This window comes from Leucoraja erinacea, unplaced genomic scaffold (assembly GCF_028641065.1).
Source record: "Leucoraja erinacea ecotype New England unplaced genomic scaffold, Leri_hhj_1 Leri_100S, whole genome shotgun sequence".
NCBI classification, from domain to species: domain Eukaryota; kingdom Metazoa; phylum Chordata; class Chondrichthyes; order Rajiformes; family Rajidae; genus Leucoraja; species Leucoraja erinaceus.
In genome coordinates, this window is record NW_026575242.1 from 188279 (window position 1) to 209302 (window position 21024).

The following is a 21024-nucleotide window of genomic DNA, read 5'->3' on the forward strand; positions in this document are numbered from 1 at the left end:
AAGAATTTCATTGTCCTATCAGGGACACATGACAATAAACTCACTTGACTTGACTTGACTTCCTCCCACACTCCAAAGACGTGCAGGCTTGTAGGTTAATTGGCTTTGGTGAAAATTGTAAATCGTCCCTTAGTTGTGTAGGCTAGTGTTAGTGTGCGGGGATCGCTGGTCGGCACGGGATCGATGGGCTGAAGGGCTTGTGTCCCTAGAGGGCCTGTCCAACCTTCACGACCTAATTCACGACAATTTTTTACTCGTGGACATTTTTCATCAGGCTAGAAAAACGCCCCGACCTACTTGATGCCTCGAATACCTACAAGAAACATCACGGCCTGCTACGGCCTACCTACGACCTTGTCACGACCATGCTGCGAGTATCAGTCAAGGGCAAACTCGGCAGAGGTCGTGAATTAGGTCGTGAAAGTGGGACGGGCTCTTAAACTAAATTAAACTTAACAAAACCAATGCCTGCAAGCCCATGTAGTTCGGAGCTTATTTGGAGGTTGTGAAGTTTAATAGCCTGATGGTTGTGGGGAAGCAGCTATTCCTGAACCTGGATGTTACAGTTTTCAGGCTCGTGCACCTTCTTCCTGATGGCGGGTGTGAAATAGAGTGTGGCCAGGGTGGGGTGTGGGTCTCTGACGATGCTGGCGGTTATTTTGAGGCAGCGACTCCTGTAGATCCCTTCGATGGTGGGGAGGTCAGAACTCCTGTGATGGGCCGGGCAGTGGTCACAACTTTTTGCAATCTGGGCATTGGTGTTGCCGAACCAGGCCCAAACCAGGGTAAAAAAAAGTCACAAAGTGCTGGAATAAATCAGCGGGTCAGGCAGCATCTCAGGAGAAGGTGAATAGTTGACATTTCGAGTCAGGACCCTTCTTGGGATTTAAGAAGGAACTGCAGATGCTGGAAAATCGAAGGTACACAAAAATGCTGGAGAAACTCAGCGGGTGCAGCAGCAGCTATGGAGCGAAGGAAATAGGCAACGTTTCAGGCCGAAACCTTTCTTCAGACTGATGAATCCCTCCTTGGGATTCCCTGGAAAGCAGTAGTTAACACATTCTCATTCCTGCCATCTACAGTGGAGGTTGGGCAGGCATGGACTTTATTCCTTGGAGCGCAGGAGGATGAGGGGCAATCTTATAGAGGTGTACAAAATCATAAAGGGAATAGATAGGGTGTCTCACCCAGAGTAAGGGAATCAGCAACCAGAAGACATAGGTTTAAGGTGAGAGGGGAAAGATTTAATAGGAAACTGAGGGGGGTAATTATTTCACCTGCAAGTTTGTGGGCCATTCGGCCCTTCTAGCCAACTCCTCAGTTTCCTATTAAATTCATTGCGATCATGGCTGATCATCCCCAATCAATAACCCGTGCCTGCCTTCTCCCCATATCCCTTGACTCCACTCGCCCCTAGAGCTCTATCTAACTCTCTCTCAAATCCATCCAGTGATTTGGCCTCCACTGCCCTCTGTGGCAGGGAATTCCACAAATTCACAACTCTCTGGGTGAAAAAGTTTTTTCTCACCTCATTCTTAAATGGTCTCCCCTTTATTCTAAGACTGCGTGTGGCCCCTGGTTCTGGACTCGCCCAACATTGGGAACATTTTTCCTGCATCTAGCTTGTCCAGTCCTTTTATAATTTTATATGTTTCTATAAGATACCCCTTCATCCTTCTGAACTCCAGTGAATACAAGCCTAGTCTTTTCAATCTTTGCCTTTTAACCCCATTCTCCTGCCTTTTCCCCATAACCCCTGACACTCGTACTAATTAAAAATCTGTCAACCTCTGTTTTAAAAATATCAAATAACTTGGCCTCCACAGCCGTCTGTGGCAATGAATTCCACAGATTCACCACCCTCTGACTAAAGAAATTCCTCCTCATCTCCTTTCTAAAGGTGCTTCCTTTTATTCTGAGGCTACAGCATCTGGTCCTAGATTCCCCCACCAGTGGAAACAACATGGATAGCAGTCCACTCTACCCCTTCTTGACTGCTATCCCATTTAACAAGATCACATGTCCTGACCCGAAACGTCGCCCTTCGCAGATGCTCCCTGACCCGCTGAGTTCATCCAGTAGAACTCTGCATGATCCCTTTTGTACCATCACAAGAAACCGTCCACTCGGCCCCTTCATGTCTGCTATTGCAAAAGGATTTGAGTATAGGAGCAGAGAGGTTCTACTGCAGTTGTACAGGGTCTTGGTGAGACCACACCTGGAGTATTGCGTACAGTTTTGGTCTCCAAATCTGAGGAAGGACATTATTGCCATAGAGGGAGTGCAGAGACGGTTCACCAGACTGATTCCTGGGATGTCAGGACTGTCTTATGAAGAAAGACTGGATAGACTTGGTTTATACTCTCTAGAATTTAGGAGATTGAGAGGGGATCTTATAGAAACTTACAAAATTCTTAAGGGGTTGGACAGGCTAGATGCAGGAAGATTGTTCCCGATGTTGGGGAAGTCCAGGACAAGGGGTCACAGCTTAAGGATAAAGGGGAAATCCTTTAAAACCGAGATGAGAAGAACTTTTTTCACACAGTGAGTGGTGAATATCTGGAACTCTCTGCCACAGAGGGTAGTCGAGGCCACAGTTCATTGGCTATATTTAAGAGTGAGTTAGATGTGGCCCTTGTGGCTAAGGGGATCAGGGGGTATGGAGAGAAGGCAGGTACAGGATACTGAGTTGGATGATCAGCCATGATCATATTGAATGGCGGTGCAGGCTCGAAGGGCCGAATGGCCTCTACTCCTGCACCTAATTTCTATGTTTCTATGTTATCCCTTTAAAAAAAAATAAGATCAAAGTGTGCAGGATGCTGGTTTAAACCGAAAAGGTTTGAAATAAAATCAATGTGCGAAGAATATTCACCATCCATTCCCCTCCCCAGTTGCTGCCTGACCCGCAGAGTTCCTCCAGCACTTTTGCAACCTAACACCTGCAGTTCCTTGTGCCTCCGTCAGCATTCTGCACCTTTAATCAACGTGCATTCTTCCAGATTGGAGAGTGTGCATTTTTTTTTGCACGCTGTATGCTAAGTTTAAGGGATGCGGCACGCCCCCCTCCACCCGTCAAAGAGGCTGCCTGCAAACTTCATGCAGTTTGGGAGTGAATTCTTGCTGAGTGGAGGTGCTAGCGGCGACGGGCGCTAGGACCCAGGGCGCACACACACTCTCTCTCTATATGTGTGTGTGTCTGTGCCTCCTGGCTCCACATTTAGCAATGCAAATCTGCTCAGCAGTTTAAAAACAAAATGCACATGCACCCGAAATATAGTGTGTGTGTATAAATTTGCAAAGGGAGACAGGACTGCTCAGAGGCTCTTCGCAATAAGACAGCAGCCAGCAGCAGCAGCAGCAACCAGCAGCAGGGGAGGTGGGGCGGCGAGCTCGCCGGGCGAGGGGATTTAATTTTTGCAAAAAAAAAAATTTGCAAAGTTTTATTTGCAAGACAGCGGAGTGTGTGCAAAGAAAATATTTGCCGGGGGACGAAAACGAAAGCGAAGAATGTGAAAAAGGGGCAGCAGCCGAAAATCGGAAGATTTGAATATTATTTTTCATTTTTTTGCAATTTTTTATTTTTGCATTCTTTTAATTCCACCCGGCCGATGGCGAACCCGGCGGAGGACTGGCTGGAGGACGACGTGAGGAAGTGCGGCAGCCTCCGCAAGTGCAAGAGCTTGCACCGCAGGTTCTTCGTGCTGCGGGCGGCGAGCGAGCGCGGGGCGGCCAGGCTGGAGTACTACGAGAGCGAGAAGAAGTTCCGCGCGCGCGGCCCGGGAGGAGGAGGAGGAGGAGGAGGGGGGAGCGGCGCAGGCGCAGGCGCAGGAGGGGCAGGCGCGGCCACGAGCCCGGCCCCCAAGCGCGCGCTCCCGCTCAACGGCTGCCTGAACGTCAACAAGCGCGCGGACTCGCGCTGTAAATACCTGCTCGCGCTCTACACGCGGGACACGTGCCTGGCGGTGGCGGCGGATAGCCCACAGGAGCAAGACAGCTGGTACCGGGCTATCCTGCAGCTCATCACCCCCGGCACCGGCTCTACTGGCCCCAGCACCGGTAATACAAGTATAGATACACCCCCTCACTCTCACACCGACCCCCTCACAATCTTCACCCACAGGAGCAAGACAGCTGGTACCGGGCTATACTACAGCTCATCACCCCCGGCTCTACAGGCCCTACCGGCCCCAGCACCGGCCCCAGCACCGGTAATACAAGTATAGATACACCCCCTCACTCTCACCCCCCCCTCACTCTCACAGGCCCTACACCCGACCCCCCAGCACCACAGCAGCAGCAAGACAGCTGGTACCGGGCTACAAGTATAGATCATCACCCCCGGCTCTACACCCCACCGACCCCCCCACTCTCACACCGACCCCCTCACTCTCACACCGACCCCCTCACAATCTCCACTCACAGCCCACAGGAGCAAGACAGCTGGTACCGGGCTATACTGCACAGCACCATCACCCCCGGCTCTACAGGCCCCACAGGCCCCAGGCACCGGTAATACAAGTATAGATACACCCACTCACTCTCACACCGACCCCCCTCGCAATCTTCCCCTCACAGCCCACAGGAGCAAGACAGCTGGTACCGGGCTATCCTGCAGCTCATCACCCCCGGCTCTACAGGCCCCACAGGCCCCACCGGCTCCAGCACTGGTAATACAAGTATAGATACACCCCACACTCTCACCTTCCCTCACAGCCCACAGGAGCAGGACAGCTGGTACCGGGCTATACTACAGCTCATCACCCCCCCGGCTCTACAGGCCCCCCCACCGGCCCCAGCACCGGTAATACAAGTATAGATACACCCACCACACACTCTCACACCGACCCCCCTCACCCTCACACCGACCCCCTCACTCTCACCTTCCCACTCACAGCCCACAGGAGCAAGACAGCTGGTACCGGGCTATACTACAGCTCATCACCCCCGGCACCGGCCCCAACCCCGGCTCTACAGGCCCCACCGGCTCCAGCACCGGTAATACAAGTATAGATACACCCCCTCACTCTCACACCGACCCCCTCACTCTCACCTTCCCTCACATCTTTCCCCCTCACAACCCACAGGAGCAGGACAGCTGGTCCCAGGCTATACTACAGCTCATCACCCCCGGCTCTACAGGCCCCACCGGCCCCAGCACCGGTAATACACACCCCCTCACCTTCCCTCACATCTTCCCCCCTCACAATCTTCCCTCACAGCCCACAGGAGCAGGACAGCTGGTACCGGGCTATCCTGCAGCTCATCACCCCCGGCTCTACAGGCCCCACAGGCCCCACCGGCCCCAGCACCGGTAATACAAGTATAGATACACCCACCCACTCTCACACCGACCCCCCTCACTCTCACCTTCCCTCACATCTCTCTCCCCCCCTCACAATCTCCACTCACAGCCCACAGGAGCAGGACAGCTGGTACCGGGCTATACTACAGCTCATCATCACCCCCGGCAACGGCCCTACCACCGGCCCCCACCGGCTCCAACACCGGTAATACAAGCACTCTCACCTTCCCTCACATCTGCCCCCTCACAATCTTCCCTCACAGCCCACAGGAGCAAGACAGCTGGTACCGGGCTATACTACAGCTCATCACCCCCGGTACAGGCTCCAGCACCGGCTCTACCGGCCCCAGCACCGGTAATACAAGTATAGATACACCCCCTCACTCTCACACCGACCCCCTCACTCCCACCTTCCCTCACATCTTCCCCCTCACAATCTTCCCTCACAACCCACAGGAGCAAGACAGCTGGTACCGGGCTATACTACAGCTCATCACCCCGGCTCTACAGGCCCCCACAGGCCCCAGCACCGGTAATACACCCCCCCACCTCCCCTCACAATCTTCCCCCCCAGCCCACAGGAGCAAGACAGATGGTACCGGGCTATACTGCAGCTCATCACCCCCGTCTCTACAGGCTCTACAGGCCCTACCGGCCCCAGCACCGGCCCCAGCACCGGTAATACAAGTATAGATACACCCCCTCACTCTCACACCGACCCCCTCACTCTCACACCGACCCCCTCACTCTCACACCGACCCCCTCACAATCTCCACTCACAGCCCACAGGAGCAAGACAGCTGGTACCGGGCTATACTACAGCTCATCACCCCCGGCTCTACAGGCCCCACAGGCCCCAGCACCGGTAATACAAGTATAGATACACCCACTCACTCTCACACCGACCCCCTCACGCTCGCCTTCCCTCACAGCCCACAGGAGCAAGACAGCTGGTACCGGGCTATCCTGCAGCTCATCACCCCCGGCTCTACAGGCCCTACAGGCCCCAACACAGGCCCCAGCACCGGTAATACAAGTATAGATACACCCTCACACTCTCACCTTCCCTCACAGCCCACAGGAGCAGGACAGCTGGTACCGGGCTATACTACAGCTCATCACCCCCGGCTCTACAGGCCCCACCGGCCCCAGCACCGGTAATACAAGTATAGATACACCCACACACTCTCACACCGACCCCCTCACCCTCACACCGACCCCCTCACTCTCACCTTCCCTCACAGCCCACAGGAGCAAGACAGCTGGTACCGGGCTATACTACAGCTCATCACCCCCGGCACCGGCCCCAACACCGGCTCTACAGGCCCCACCGGCTCCAGCACCGGTAATACAAGTATAGATACACCCCCTCACTCTCACACCGACCCCCTCACTCTCACCTTCCCTCACATCTTCCCCCTCACAATCTCCACTCACAGCCCACAGGAGCAGGACAGCTGGTACCGGGCTATCCTGCAGCTCATCACCCCCGGCACCGGCTCTACAGGCCCTACAGGCTCCAGCACCGGTAATACACCCCCTCACCTTCCCTCACAATCTCCCCCCTCACAATCTTCCCTCACAGCCCACAGGAGCAGGACAGCTGGTACCGGGCTATCCTGCAGCTCATCACCCCCGGCTCTACAGGCCCCACAGGCCCCACCGGCTCCAAGCACCCGTAATACAAGTATAGATACACCCACACACTCTCACACCGACCCCCTCACTCTCACCTCCCCTCACAATCTCCACTCACAGCCCACAGGAGCAGGACAGCTGGTACCGCGCTATCCTGCAGCTCATCACCCCGGGCACCGGCTCCAGCACCGGCAACACCGGTAATACAAGCACTCTCACCTTCCCTCACATCTTCCCCCTCACAATCTTCCCTCACAGCCCACAGGAGCAAGACAGTTGGTACCGGGCTATACTACAGCTCATCACCCCCGGCACAACCTCCCCCACCGGCCCCACCGGCCCCAACACCGGTAATACAAGTATAGATACACCCCCTCACTCACACTCACACCGAACCCCTCACTCTCACCTTCCCTCCCAGCCCACAGGAGCAGGACAGCTGGTACCGGGCTATACTACAGCTCATCACCCCCGGCTCTACAGGCCCCACAGGCCCCAGCACCGGTAATACACCCCCTCACCTCCCCTCACAATCTTCCCTCACAGCCCACAGGAGCAGGACAGCTGGTACCGGGCTATACTACAGCTCATCACCCCCGGCTCTACAGGCCCCCACAGGCCCCACAGGCCCCAACACCGGTAATACAAGTATAGATACACCCACACACTATCACACCGACCCCCTCACTCTCACCTTCCCTCACATCTTTTCCCCTCACAACCCACAGGAGCAGGACAGCTGGTACCGGGCTATCCTGCAGCTCATCACCCCCGGCCCCACAGGCCCCAACCCCAACACCGGTAATACAAGTATAGATACACCCCCTCACTCTCACACCGACCCCCTCACTCTCACCTTCCCTCACAATCTCCACTCACAGCCCACAGGAGCAAGACAGCTGGTACCGGGCTATACTGCAGCTCATCACCCCCCGCTCTACCCCCAGCACAGGCCCCACCGGCTCCAGCACCGGTAATACAAGCCCAGATACAACCCCTCACTCGCACCTTCCCTCACAATCTTCCCTCACAGCCCACAGGAGCAAGACAGCTGGTACCGGGCCATCCTGCAGCTCATCACCCCCGGCTCCACAGGCCCCAACACCGGCCCTACCGGCTCCAGCACCGGTAATACAAGTACAAGTACACTCACACCTACACCCACACACTCTCATCTTCCCTCACAGCCCACAGGAGCAAGACAGCTGGTACCGGGCTATACTACAGCTCATCACCCCCGGCACCGGCTCTACCGGCCCCAGCACCGGTAATACAAGTATAGATACACCCACCCACTCTCACACTGACCCCTCACTCTCACAATCTCCCCTCACAACCCACAGGAGCAGGACAGCTGGTACCGGGCCATCCTGCAGCTCATCACCCCCGGCACCGGCCCTACAGGCCCCAGCACCGGTAATACAAGTATAGATACACCCCCCCACTCTCACCCCGCCCCCCTCACAGCCCACAGGAGCAGGACAGCTGGTACCGGGCCATCCTGCAGCTCATCACCCCCGGTACAGGCTCCAGCACCGGTAATACAAGTATAGATACACCCCCTCACTCTCACACCGACCCCCTCACTCTCACCTTCCCTCACTCCCACCTTCCCTCACAGCCCACAGGAGCAGGACAGCTGGTACCGGGCTATCCTGCAGCTCATCACCCCCGGCTGGCACAGGCCCCACCGGCTCCAGCACCGGTAATACAAGCACTCTCACCTTCCCTCACATCTTCCCCCCTCACAATCTTCCCTCACAACCCACAGGAGCAAGACAGCTGGTACCGGGCTATACTACAGCTCATCACCCCCGGCACCGGCCCTACAGGCCCCAACACCGGTAATACAAGTATAGATACACCCACCCACTCTCACACCAACCCCCTCACTCTCACACTGACCCCCTCACAATCTCCACTCACAGCCCACAGGAGCAAGACAGCTGGTACCGGGCTATACTACAGCTCATCACCCCCCGGCTCTACAGGCCCCACAGGCCCCAGCACCGGTAATACAAGTATAGATACACCCCCCCTCACTCTCACACCGACCCCCTCACTCTCACCTTCCCTCACAGCCCACAGGAGCAGGACAGCTGGTACTGGGCTATACTGCAGCTCATCACCCCCGGCACCGGCCCTACAGGCCCCAACACCGGTAATACAAGTATAGATACACCCCCTCACTCTCACACCGACCCCCTCACTCTCACCTTCCCTCATTCCTCTCACCACTCATCACCACAACAAGTACGGCTCCACTCGCACTCCAACCCCCTCACTATCTTCCCTCACAGCCCACAGGAGCAGGACAGCTGGTACCGGGCTATACTACAGCTCATCACCCCCGGCTCTACAGGCCCCACAGGCCCCACACAACCGGTAATACACGCACTCCCATGCACCCCCTCACTCTCACCTTCCCTCACAGCCCACAGGAGCAGGACAGCTGGTACCGGGCCATCCTGCAGCTCATCACCCCCGGCACCGGCCCTACAGGCCCCAGCACCGGTAATACAAGTATAGATACACCCCCTCACTCTCACCTTCCCTCACAGCCCACAGGAGCAGGACAGCTGGTACCGGGCTATACTCCAGCTCATCACCCCCGGCTCTACAGGCCCCACAGGCCCCAACACCGGCTCCAGCACCGGTAATACAAGTATAGATACACCCCTTCACACTCACACCGACCCCCTCACTCCCACCTTCCCTCACAGCCCACAGGAGCAAGACAGCTGGTACCGGGCTATCCTGCAGCTCATCACCCCCCCCGCTCTACAGGCCCCAGCACCGGTAATACAAGTACAAGTACACTCTCACACCGACCCCCTCACTCTCACACCGACCCCCCCACAGCCCACAGGAGCAAGACAGCTGGTACCGGGCTATCCTGCAGCTCATCACCCCCGGCTCCGGCCCTACAGGCCCCACCACCGGCCCCAACACCGGTAATACAAGTATAGATACACCCCCTCACTCTCACACCGACCCCCTCACTCTCACAATCTTCCCTCACAGCCCACAGGAGCAGGACAGCTGGTACCAGGCTATCCTGCAGCTCATCACCCCCGGCACCGGCTCTACAGGCTCCAGCACAGGCCCCAACACCGGTAATACAAGTATAGATACACCTCCTCACTTTCACAATCTTCCCTCCCAGCCTCCCGGACAGCTGGTACCGGGCTATACTACAGCTCATCCCCCCCAGCACCGGCCCTACAGGCCCCAGCACCGGCCCTACCGGCCCCAACACAGGCCCCAACACCGGTAATACAAGTATAGATACACCCCCTCACTCTCACACCGACCCCCTCACTCTCACCTTCCCTCACAGCCCACAGGAGCAAGACAGCTGGTACCGGGCTATCCTGCAGCTCATCACCCCCGGCTCTACAGGCCCCACAGGCCCCAACACCGGTAATACAAGCACTCTCACCTTCCCTCGCATCTTCCCCCCTCACAATCTTCCCTCACAGCCCACAGGAGCAAGACAGTTGATACCGGGCTATCCTGCAGCTCATCACCCCCGGCACCGGCCCTGCCACCGGCCCTACAGGCCCCAGCACCGGTAATACAAGTATAGATACACCCACCCACTCTCACCTTCCCTCACAGCCCACAGGAGCAGGACAGCTGGTACCCCACCACCGGCTCATCACCCCCGGCTCTACCGGCTCCAGCACCGGTAATACAAGCACTCTCACCTTCCCACCCACTCTTGCCTTCCCTCACATCTTTACTTCAAGCAGGACAGCTGGTACCACACACATCCCTGCAACTCCTCACCCCCATCAGCACCACAAGTACCGATACTCTCACTCTCGCTCACTCGCACCTTCCCCACAATCTTCCTTCCCTCATTCCTCTCACCCTTCATCACCACAACAAGTACGGCTCCACTCACACTCCAACCCCCTCACTCTCACCTTCCCTCACATCTTTCCCCCTCGCAATTTTCCCTCACTCCCCCATCACCACAACAAGTACCTTCACTTTCCCCTCATATCTTTCCCCCTCAAAATCTTCCCTCACTCCTCCCATCACCACAACACAAGTATGGATATTCTCACTCAGTCTCTCTCACTCACTCACTCTCACTCCGACCCCCTCACTCTCACCTTCCCTCACATCTTTTCCCCTCACAACCCACAGGAGCAGGACAGCTGGTACCGGTCTATACTACAGCTCATCAACCCCGGCACTGGCTCTACCACCGGCTCTACAAGTACGGATCCACCCACCCACTCTCACTCCGACCCCCTCACTCTCACCTTCCCTCACATCTTTCCCCCTCACAATCTTCCCTCACTCCCATCACCACAACAAGCATGGATACTCTCACTCACACTCCGACCCTCTCACTCTCACCTTCCCTCACATCTTTCCTCTCACAAATTTCCCTCGCCCCTCTCACATCTTTACTTCGAGCAGGACAGCTGGTACCCGCGCCCATCCTGCAGCTCCTCATCCCCAGCAACACAACAAGTACGACTCCACTCCTACTCCTCTCACAATCTTCCCTCACTAACCCCCATCACCACAACAAGTGCGGCTCAACTCAATCCGTCTCTCGCTCTCACATTCCCCTCATATCTTCCCCCTCACCCCCCCTCCCCCCCCAGCACCATAAATACGGCTCCACTCACTCACTCTCACTCCTCTCACAATCTTCCTTCACCCCCATCACCACAAGTTCCTTCCACTCACATCTTCCCTCACTCCTCTCACATCTTTGAGCAGGACAGCTGGTACCCGCGCCATCCCTGCAGCTCCTCACCCCCAGCACCACCACAAGTACGGCTCCACTCCTACTCCTCTCACAATCTTCCCTCACTCACTCCCATCACCACAAGTGCGGCTCAACTCACTCAGTCACTCTCACAATCTTCCTTCCCTCATTCCCATCAGCACCATAAGTATGACTCCTCTCACTCTGTCTCTCGCTCTGACCTTCCCCCACAATCTTCCTCCCCTCACTCCTCTCACATCTTCCCTCTCACCTACCCTCACCCCTCAACACAACAAGTATGGCTCCACTCACACTCACTCTCACCGTCTCTCTGAACTTCCCTCACAATCTTCCTTCCCTCACCCCATCACCACAACAAGTTCCTTCCACTCACTCCGTCTCTCTCACATCTTCACACCTTCACTCCACTCTCACCTTCCCTCACATCTTTCCCCTCACACCTTCCCTCACATCTTCGAGCAGGACAGCTGGTACCCGCACCATCCCTGTAACTCCTCACCCCCGCCGGCATCACAGCGGCCACAAGTACAGCTCCAGTCACTCCGACTCACCTTCCCTCACTCCCAAATATGGCTCCATGCATCCTTCTCTCACAATCTTCTCTCACCCCCAACACAAGTACAGCTCCACTCACATTCCCCCACATTCACATTCTCTCTAATCTTCCCTCACTCCTCTCACATCTTCGAGCAGGACAGCCGGTACCCGTGCCATCCTGCAGCTCCTCACTCCCAACAAGTACGGCTCCACTCACTCTTCAACTCGCATCTTCCTTGCTTCCCTCGCACCTTCCCTTCACCCCCTCACACCTTCACTCCTCTCACAGCTTCTCACCTTCCCTCACACCTCCCCCCCCTTCTCTCACACATTCCCTCCTTCCCTTCTCTTACACCATCACTCCTCTCACATCTTTGAGCAGGACAGCTGGAACTCATGCCATCCTGCAGCTACTCACTCACTCCTTGACTCTCACCTTCCATTCACCCCCTCACTTCTTCACCCCCTCACACCTTTACTCCTCTCACACCTTCTCTCACATCTCATGCCTTCGCACATTCACTCCTTCCTTCACAACTTTACACCTTTCCACCCTCACACCACTCTTCCTCACATCTTCCCATAGACCCTCATCCGTCCACTCTCCCCTCACCCTTCACTCCTCCCACCCTATCCCTCACCTCTTCACTCCTCATCCCACACCTTCATTCCTTCACACCTTGCCTCACTCCTCACACCTTGATTCACTCCTTCCCACACCTTCTCTCACCCACTCGTGTTCCCTCTTTCCCTCCTTTGCTTCTTCCCTAGCACCTTTCCTCCCTCACACTTTCTCCCACTTCCATCCCTTTCCTCTCTCCCTCACACTTTCGCTCTTCCTCACACCTCCTTCCCCACACATTGTCTCCCTCCCTCGCATCTCCCCTCCCGTTCTTGCATAGTCTCTGCCTCCATCAACCCTTCCCTCCTCCCCCTCGCACGTTCACTCGCTCACTCACACATCACAAACTCCCTCGCACCATTCAATCATGGCCGATCTATCTTTCCCCCTCAGCCCCATTCTCCTGCCTTCTCCCCATAACCCCTGACACCTATGCCAATCAAGAATCTCAATCTCCGCCTTAAAAATACCCATTGATTTGGCCTCCATAGCCGTCTGTGGCAATGAATTCCACGGATTCACCACCCTTTGGCTAAAGAAAGTTTCAATGAGGTCTCCCCCCCCGCCCCCCATCCTTCTAAACTCCAGTGAGTAAAAACCCAGTGCTGTCAAATGCTCATTATATGTGAATCCAATACTTCCTAGGATCATTCTTGTAAACCTCCTCTGGCCCTTCTCCAAAACCAGATATGGGGCCCAAAACTGTTCACAATAATCCAAATTCATAATTCTCCCAATACACAATACTCAAGCAAGTGTATTTATTTATTGACAAGGAGACCAAAGCTTTACACAGCACTCCAGGAGTGGTCTCACCAGGGCCCCTGTGTAATTGTATTCATCCCCTCTCTCTCTCCATCCCATCCCCACCCAAGTTGTGCTAGCTTTAAAATCGTCTTGTTGAGTCTCACTGTCTGTGACTCTTTTCACCTAGCACTCGGCTAACAAAGGCCTGTTTCCTTTATCATTGTTACTTTTTTGCATGTCTTTCATTCATTTGTTCTACATCTCTCTACATCACCGTCTATATCTCCCGTTTCCCTTTCCACTGATTCTCAGTCTGAAGAAGGGTTTCGACCCGAAACGTCAGCTATTTTCCTTTTCTCCGGAGATGCTGCCTGACCCGCTGAATTACTCCAGCTTTTTGTGTCTATCTTTATCCAGAGGTTGGTGGGAATGTGGGACTCACTGCCAAATGATTGCTGCAAATGGCATGGCTGCCTTCGGGGGAAGCAAAGTTAATGAGACATGAATAAAAGGATGTGCTGGGGCTGAGATGAAGTACAGTGATTGAATTCAATTGACTATTTTTACGCTGTAATAGCTATTTATGTATTTGCATACTCTATGATGCCTTTTTCCAAATTCAATTCTTTTTTTTCCAATTGCTTCCATGTAACAAACTTGTTTTCTGATTTTATGGCTTTTTTTTTTTAAGTCGGTGAATGTTGTCACAAATTGATTGATCGATTGACCCCTGGGCTTGCGTAGTTTAATATCGATCCTGTCTCCCTGCAAAGTACAAGCTTGTTATTGACGAGTACCTGGTTTCTTATGGGTGTTAGTGTATCCATGCCAACTCATCTGCATTCTGTCTGCAAATTGTAAAGGCAGCCTGCGTACTAAATGCTTAGCGTCTGTGGTGGGAGGAATTGGCATGCAGTTGTGATACTCTGGAAGAGGTGTGCGGGGCTGTATAGAGGGACCTTCACTCTTTATCTAACCTGTGTTGTCTGTGTCATGGGAGTATGTGATGGGACAGTGTAGAGGGAGCTCCACTCTTTGTCTCACCCGTGTAGAGGGAGCTTCACCGTGTCTAACCTGTGCTGTCCCTGCCTTGGGAATGTGCAATGTGACATTGTAGTGGGAGTTTCACTCTGTGTCTAACCTATACTGTCCCTGCCCTCGAAACGTGCGTTGGGACAGTGCAGTGGGAGATTTACTCTGTATCTGACTCGTACTGTTACGGTCTGAAGAAGGGTTTCGGCCCGAAACGTTGCCTATTTCCTTCGCTCCATAGATGCTGCTGCACCCGCTGAGTTTCTCCAGCTTTTTTGTGTAACCTTCGATTCTCCAGCATCTGCAGTTCCCTCTTAAACATCATTCTGTTACTGCCCTGGTAGTGTGTGACTAGACAGTGTAGTCGGAGCTTTACTCTGTGTCTAACCCATATTGTCCCTGCCCTGGACAATGTAGTGAGCACGTAACTCTGTGTCTGCCCCATACTGTTTCTGCCCTGGAACAATGCAGAGGATTTTACTCCATGTCTAACCTGTGTTCTAACTGCATTTGCAGTGTGTGATGAGCCTATGTAAGTTCATAAGATGATAGGAGCAGAATCAAGTCTGCTCCGCCATTCAATCATGGCTGATCTATCTTTCCCTCTTAACCCCATTCTCATGCCTTCTCCCCATAACCCCTGACACCCGTACTAATCAAGAATGTGTCAATCTCTGCCTTAAAAATATCAATTGACTTGGCCTCCTTAGCCATCTGTGGCAATGAATTCCACAGATTCACCACGCTCTGACTAAAGAAATTTCGCCTCATCTCCTTCCTAAAGGAACATCCGTTTATTCTGAGCTAACCCGTGCATCTAACCCATGCTTAACTTGGTCTGGGAGTGTTTGATATCTACAGAGGCAACAACCCCATTTGATATCTACAGAGGTAACAATGCACAGAGGTAACAATGATTGACCAATATACACGGTGTTGCCTGTAGTGCACAGCAGCACATTCAAACAGTGAGGGGAATAAACAGGAGGGAAAATACTATCTTCCAAAAGGTGCTAACAGAAGCACCAGAGGTTTGGTGCAGTAACATAGGGGATCCTGGTGTAAGAAGCATTGTGGAAGTATTAATTTTAGCAAAAAAATGATTAGATGGTAGTAAATGTTCCTGTAAATAGTATATAAGCATAAGAGAGTGAAATTATCCTTAAAAAAATTAAGAAAACAGCTCTATTCATTTTCATAAGTTCTAGGTGCAGAATTAGGCTATTCGGCCCACAAGTCTACTCCGCCTTTCAATCATGGCTGATCTATCATTCCCTGTCAACCCCATTCTCCTGCCTTCTCCCCATAACCCCTAACACCCGTACTAATCAAGAATCTGTCAATCTCTGCCTTAAAAATATCTATTGACATTCTCCACAGCCGTCAGTGGCAATGAGTTCTACAAATTCACCACCCTCTGTAAAAGCATGGCCTAATCCTGATATTCCCCACTGGTGAGACTGTTCTACTAATTTTCAAATTAGGTTTTTTTTCTTATGAGTCTCTTGTTAGTTTGTATTTGCTTCATGCCTGATAGAATCTCTGTCCTTGTCCAAAGTGCACTTTGTGAATTGTAGTCAGTTCCCAAGGTCTACCAAAGATAGGCACAAAATGCTTGAGTAACTTAGCGGACAGGCAGCATCTCTGGATAGAAGAGATGTCATCTCTGGTGACATTTTGGGTCGAGACCTTTCTTCAGACCGAGCCGAAATGTCACCCATTCCTTCTATCAATAGATGCTGCCTATCCCAGGGAGTTACTCCAGCATTTTGTGTCTACGGTGTAAGCCATATCTGCATTTCCTTTCTACCCAAGGTCTACCACTCTAGAAAGGAAAGAGGATGGAAATAGGAAGAGAGGAAGATTTATTTTCTATAACGCATTTTATAATTGCAATATGTTGCAAAGCATTTTACTTTTTAAGTGTACCATTGATGTAATATCGGCAAATTGCCACCACTTTGTGCACACTAACTCGCAGAGAGCAGTGAATTGAAAGACCAGATAGGGTCAAGGATTGAGAGTGTTTAATTGTCATATGTACCAGGTGCCGAACAATGAAATTCTTACTTGCTGCAACTTTGCAAACACATTAAACAGAACAACACAATAAATTAATGTACAACAAATTATCTGATATGCTGGGTTACGCAGACCATGATAGTGCAAACCAAGGTACACAATTCATCCTTGGTAATACAAAGTCCACATATTAGAACGTTGCTGAGGTGGAATTGTGGTTACGGTTGTTCATGGTGGTTCAGGAGCCTGGTGGTATATTAGAAGCTGGAAGTCACGGTTCTCAGATTTTCCTGATGGTAGCTACGAGACAAGAGCTGGTGCAGGATGGTGTGGGTCATTGGTGATATTAGTTTAGTTTATTGTCATATGTATCGAGATACAATAAAAAGCTTTTGTTGCATGCCAACCAGTCAGCGGAAAGACAATACATGATTACAAGCGAGCCATTCGCAGTGTACAGTAAAGCCTGACCAAAAATAGTTTGAGGGTCACCAATGAGGTAGATAATACTTCAGGACTGCTCTCTAGTTGTGGTAGGATGGTTTAGTTGCCTTACAACAGCTGGGAAGAAACAGTTACTGTTTCCACACTTCTATACCTTTTGTCCGATGGGAGAGGGGAGAAGAAGAAGTCGCCAGGGTGTGACTGGTTCTTGATTATGCTACTGGCCTTGTCGAGGCAGGGCGAGGTATAAATTAAGTCAATGGAAGGGAGGTTGATTTGTGTGACGGTCTGGGCTGTGTTCACAATTCTCTGCAATTTCTTGCTGTCTTGGATGGAGCTGTTCCCAAAGCAAGCTGTGATGCATCCTGATAAAATGCTTTCTACGGCGCATCTGTAGAAGTTGGTGAGAGTTGTTGGGGAGATGCCGAACTTCCTAAGCCTTTTAAGGAAGCAGAGGTGTTGATGTGCTTTCTTGGTCAATGCTTCAATATGGGTGGTCCAGGAGAAGTCATTGATGATATTTACGCCTAGGAATTTGAAATTCTGATGCAGTACTTCATGGAGATCCTTTCAATGGTGGGGAGGTCCAAACCCGTAACGGATCGGGCGATGTTGTTTGACTGACGTTCAAAGTATAAATCTTGAACAAGAACCACCAGTAGTCTGAAATAGTATTTGTAAGATCCTTTGTGCTCGGCTGAATTCACCTGAATCTCGCTTCTCTATATCCGCCGACCACCCACCAAACATGCACAATACAGAAGTAGGAAATGGCCATAAAACACAAGATTGTTGGACGGGTAGTGAGATTTTGCCTGGAGGCTGTCGCCAGCTGGCTGGCTCCAGTTCAGCAAGTGACAAGGGAGCGACAAAGGACTGGGATTTGAAAGCTGCAGTATAGTCTGCGGAGCTGCAAGAGGCAAAACTAGTTGCTGCATTCCATTACTGACATGAGGGTGTAATCACCGCATAATATGTGCACATAGCTATTTTATCGACTAATTAGTAACTACTTGTGGTAAATGGTGGGTGACGGACAATCTCAATAGTTTAGACTGTGGATGTGCTGGTGTGACTTTTTTTTATTTTTATTTTTTAATCCGTAGAAACCTGTGTGTACATTTTAGCAGAATTTGTTAAATTGAAGAAACTCAGAGAAAAAATGCCCTTAAAACAAATATTGCTTTCCTCCAGCACAAAAATTCTTGATCATCAGCTATTTTGGTAAGGTACACAAAAGTACTGGAGAAACTCAGCGGGTGCAGCAGCATCTATGGAGTGAAGGAAATGGGCAACGTTTCGGGCCGAAACCCTTCTTCAGACTGGAGAAGGGTTTCGGCCCGAAATGTTGCCTATTTCCTTCGCTCCATAGATGCTGCTGCACCCGCTGAGTTTCTCCAGCATTTTTGTGTACCTTCGATTTTCCAGCATCTGCAGTTCCTTCTTGAGCTATTTTGGTAATCCTGGGTTTAAGATTTGCTAGTGGTATATTAGGACTGAGTTGGAATGTGAATTTAAATTGGACAATAGCTTATTGGACGTAGCTTTAGGTTGAGAGCTTGGGGAACTGTTCTTAGTTAATGGTTTGTTGAACAAAGTGGCTTCTGTCGAATAATAGCAGCTTTTTAATCATCTTCTCAGAGCTTTGAAATGTTGATTATTAAGGTTGTGCGAGAAAAGTGACTTTTCAGTTTATATTTGATGCCTTTTATGCCGCTGTATCTTAGAGGGTCTTTCAGGATCAAGGAAGACTTGCTTCCTCTTTGGCTTTGTGGGTTCGGAGGTGGCTGATGAAGCCAATGTGGGAACTGTAGGATGTGCCTGATGGGATGTGGCGAGTTATTGATTAGTATGGATGTTAAAGGTTACGGGGAGAAGGCAGGAGATTGGAGTTGAGAGGAAAAAAATAGACCAGCCATGATCGAATGGCAGTGCAGGCTCTTGGAGCTGAATGGCCTAATTCTGCTCCTATGTCTTATAGTCTTATGGTGAGCAGTTTTTCTTTGATTTGTAATGCAAGGCTTCTGTGTATATCTGAGCATGGACCTTGTATTCTCAATGCAACATCGAATGCTGCATGGTATTACTCACTAGCATAGAGTCATACAGTGTGGAAACAGGCCCTTTAGCCCAACTTGCTCACTCTGACCAACATGTCCCATCTACACTAGTCCCACCTGCCTGCATTTTGCCCAAACACCTCTAAACCTGTCCCATCCATGTACCTGTCTAAATGTTTCTTAAATGTTGCGATAGTCCCTGCCTCAGCTACCTCCTCCGGCAGCTTGTTCCATACACCTACCACTATTTGTGTGGGAAAGGTTACCCCTCGGGTTCCTTTTAAATCTTTACCCCCCCCTCACCTTAAACCTATTTGTTCTGGTTCTCAATTCCCCTACTCTGTGTAAAAGATTCTGTGTCTACCCAATCTATTCCTCTCATGACATTGTCTTGGGTCAGAGATTTCCTGGAGTAAGTACAGATGTTATGTATCTTCAGGGAGGCTTTGAGTACATCTTCTCCTTTATCCTCCTGGGTGTTATATGTTACAAAGCATTTCTTCACACAGAAGAAAGTATCATAGAATTGGTACAGTATGGAATGTACCAGTTCATCAATTGATCCTAGAGCAATCCACTCGGTTCCATTACCCAACTCTGCCCTTGTCACCCTTGTATCCCTGCTGTTATCACAACTTCCCTGGACAAAAATGGGCCATCATTGGCTCCACCCTTCCTGTATTCATCTGTTGCCGGCCGGCCCTGATTTGTTCTAGCCTTTTCATGCCTCCAGTTTATTTCCACCCCCACCCCAGTCTGAAGAAAGGTTCTGACCTGAAACGTCACCTACTCCGTTTCTACCGAGATGCTACCTGACCTGGTGTTGCTCCAGCATTTTATATCTATCTTCTGTCACCTTGCAGTTTATCTTTTCCCTCAAATTAGGATAGATCTGGAACAATCTCCTTAAAATCCTTGGAGGCCAGAGGTCATTTGTAAATTTCAAACCTGAGATTCCTAAAAGGGTCTCGACCCGAAACGTCATCCATTATTTCTCTCCAGAGGTGCAGTGGTGTGTCGCAGCAATACAGCGACTGTCTTACAACACCAGAGACCTGGGTTCGATCCTAACTATGGGTTCTTGTGTGTACGGTGTTTGCACGTTCTGGCCCGTGACCCGAGTGGGTTTTCTATGAGATCTTTGGTTTCCTCCCACTCTCTAAAGACGTACAGGTTTGTAGATTAATTGGCTTGGTATAATTGTAAATTGTCCCTAGTGTGTGTATGATAGTGTTAATGTGCGGGGGTTGCTGGTTGGTGTGGACTCGATGGGCTGAAGAGCCTGTTTCCGCCCGGTATCTCTAAAACTAAAAGATGCTGCCTGTCCTGCTGAGTTACTCCAGCAATCTTCAGTGTAAACCAGCATCTGCAGTTCCTTCTGACACATTCCTAAATTTATGTTTGGTAGGAGTGTGGTAAGATTTACAGAGCTAAGGTGGCTACAGAGTGGATGTACTTCAGCCTTGCAGGTCAGACTTGAAGAGCCAAATGTCTTTTCCTTGGTTTCTATGTTTCCTTTGCTGCTCATTGTGAACAAAGTCTCTGTATGTACGTGTATGTCGGTGCATTTATTTAATTTATGTACTCCTACACATCAGTTAATGTTGAAACAAGGTTAAAATATCTAAGCCTTCTTTTACTTACTGTTTTCTCTTGCTGTTTTGACTCCCACTACATCTTATACCTCAAAACTGTAAGCTGCAAGAGTGGAACGTTGAATTAAAAAAGTATAAATAGGATTCTTTAGTTTAGTTTAGATCGAGAGTGTAGAAACTGGCTCTTTACTCCACCGAGTCTGAGCTGACACTATCCTACACACTAGGGACAATTTACAATTTTACTAAAACCAACTAGCCTACAA

At 51.3% G+C, this 21024-nt stretch overlaps 1 protein-coding gene across 1 annotated transcript in view; it reads left to right on the forward strand.

Moving 5' to 3' along the window:
- The first annotated feature begins 2373 nt into the window (after window positions 1-2373).
- LOC129715098 (insulin receptor substrate 1-B-like) overlaps window positions 2374-21024 on the forward strand; it is a 140617-nt gene continuing 121966 nt past the window's right edge. The window contains 1 exon segment of the mRNA XM_055664963.1: window positions 2374-4068. Coding sequence (XP_055520938.1) covers window positions 3612-4068 — 457 coding nt within the window. The 5' untranslated portion in view covers window positions 2374-3611.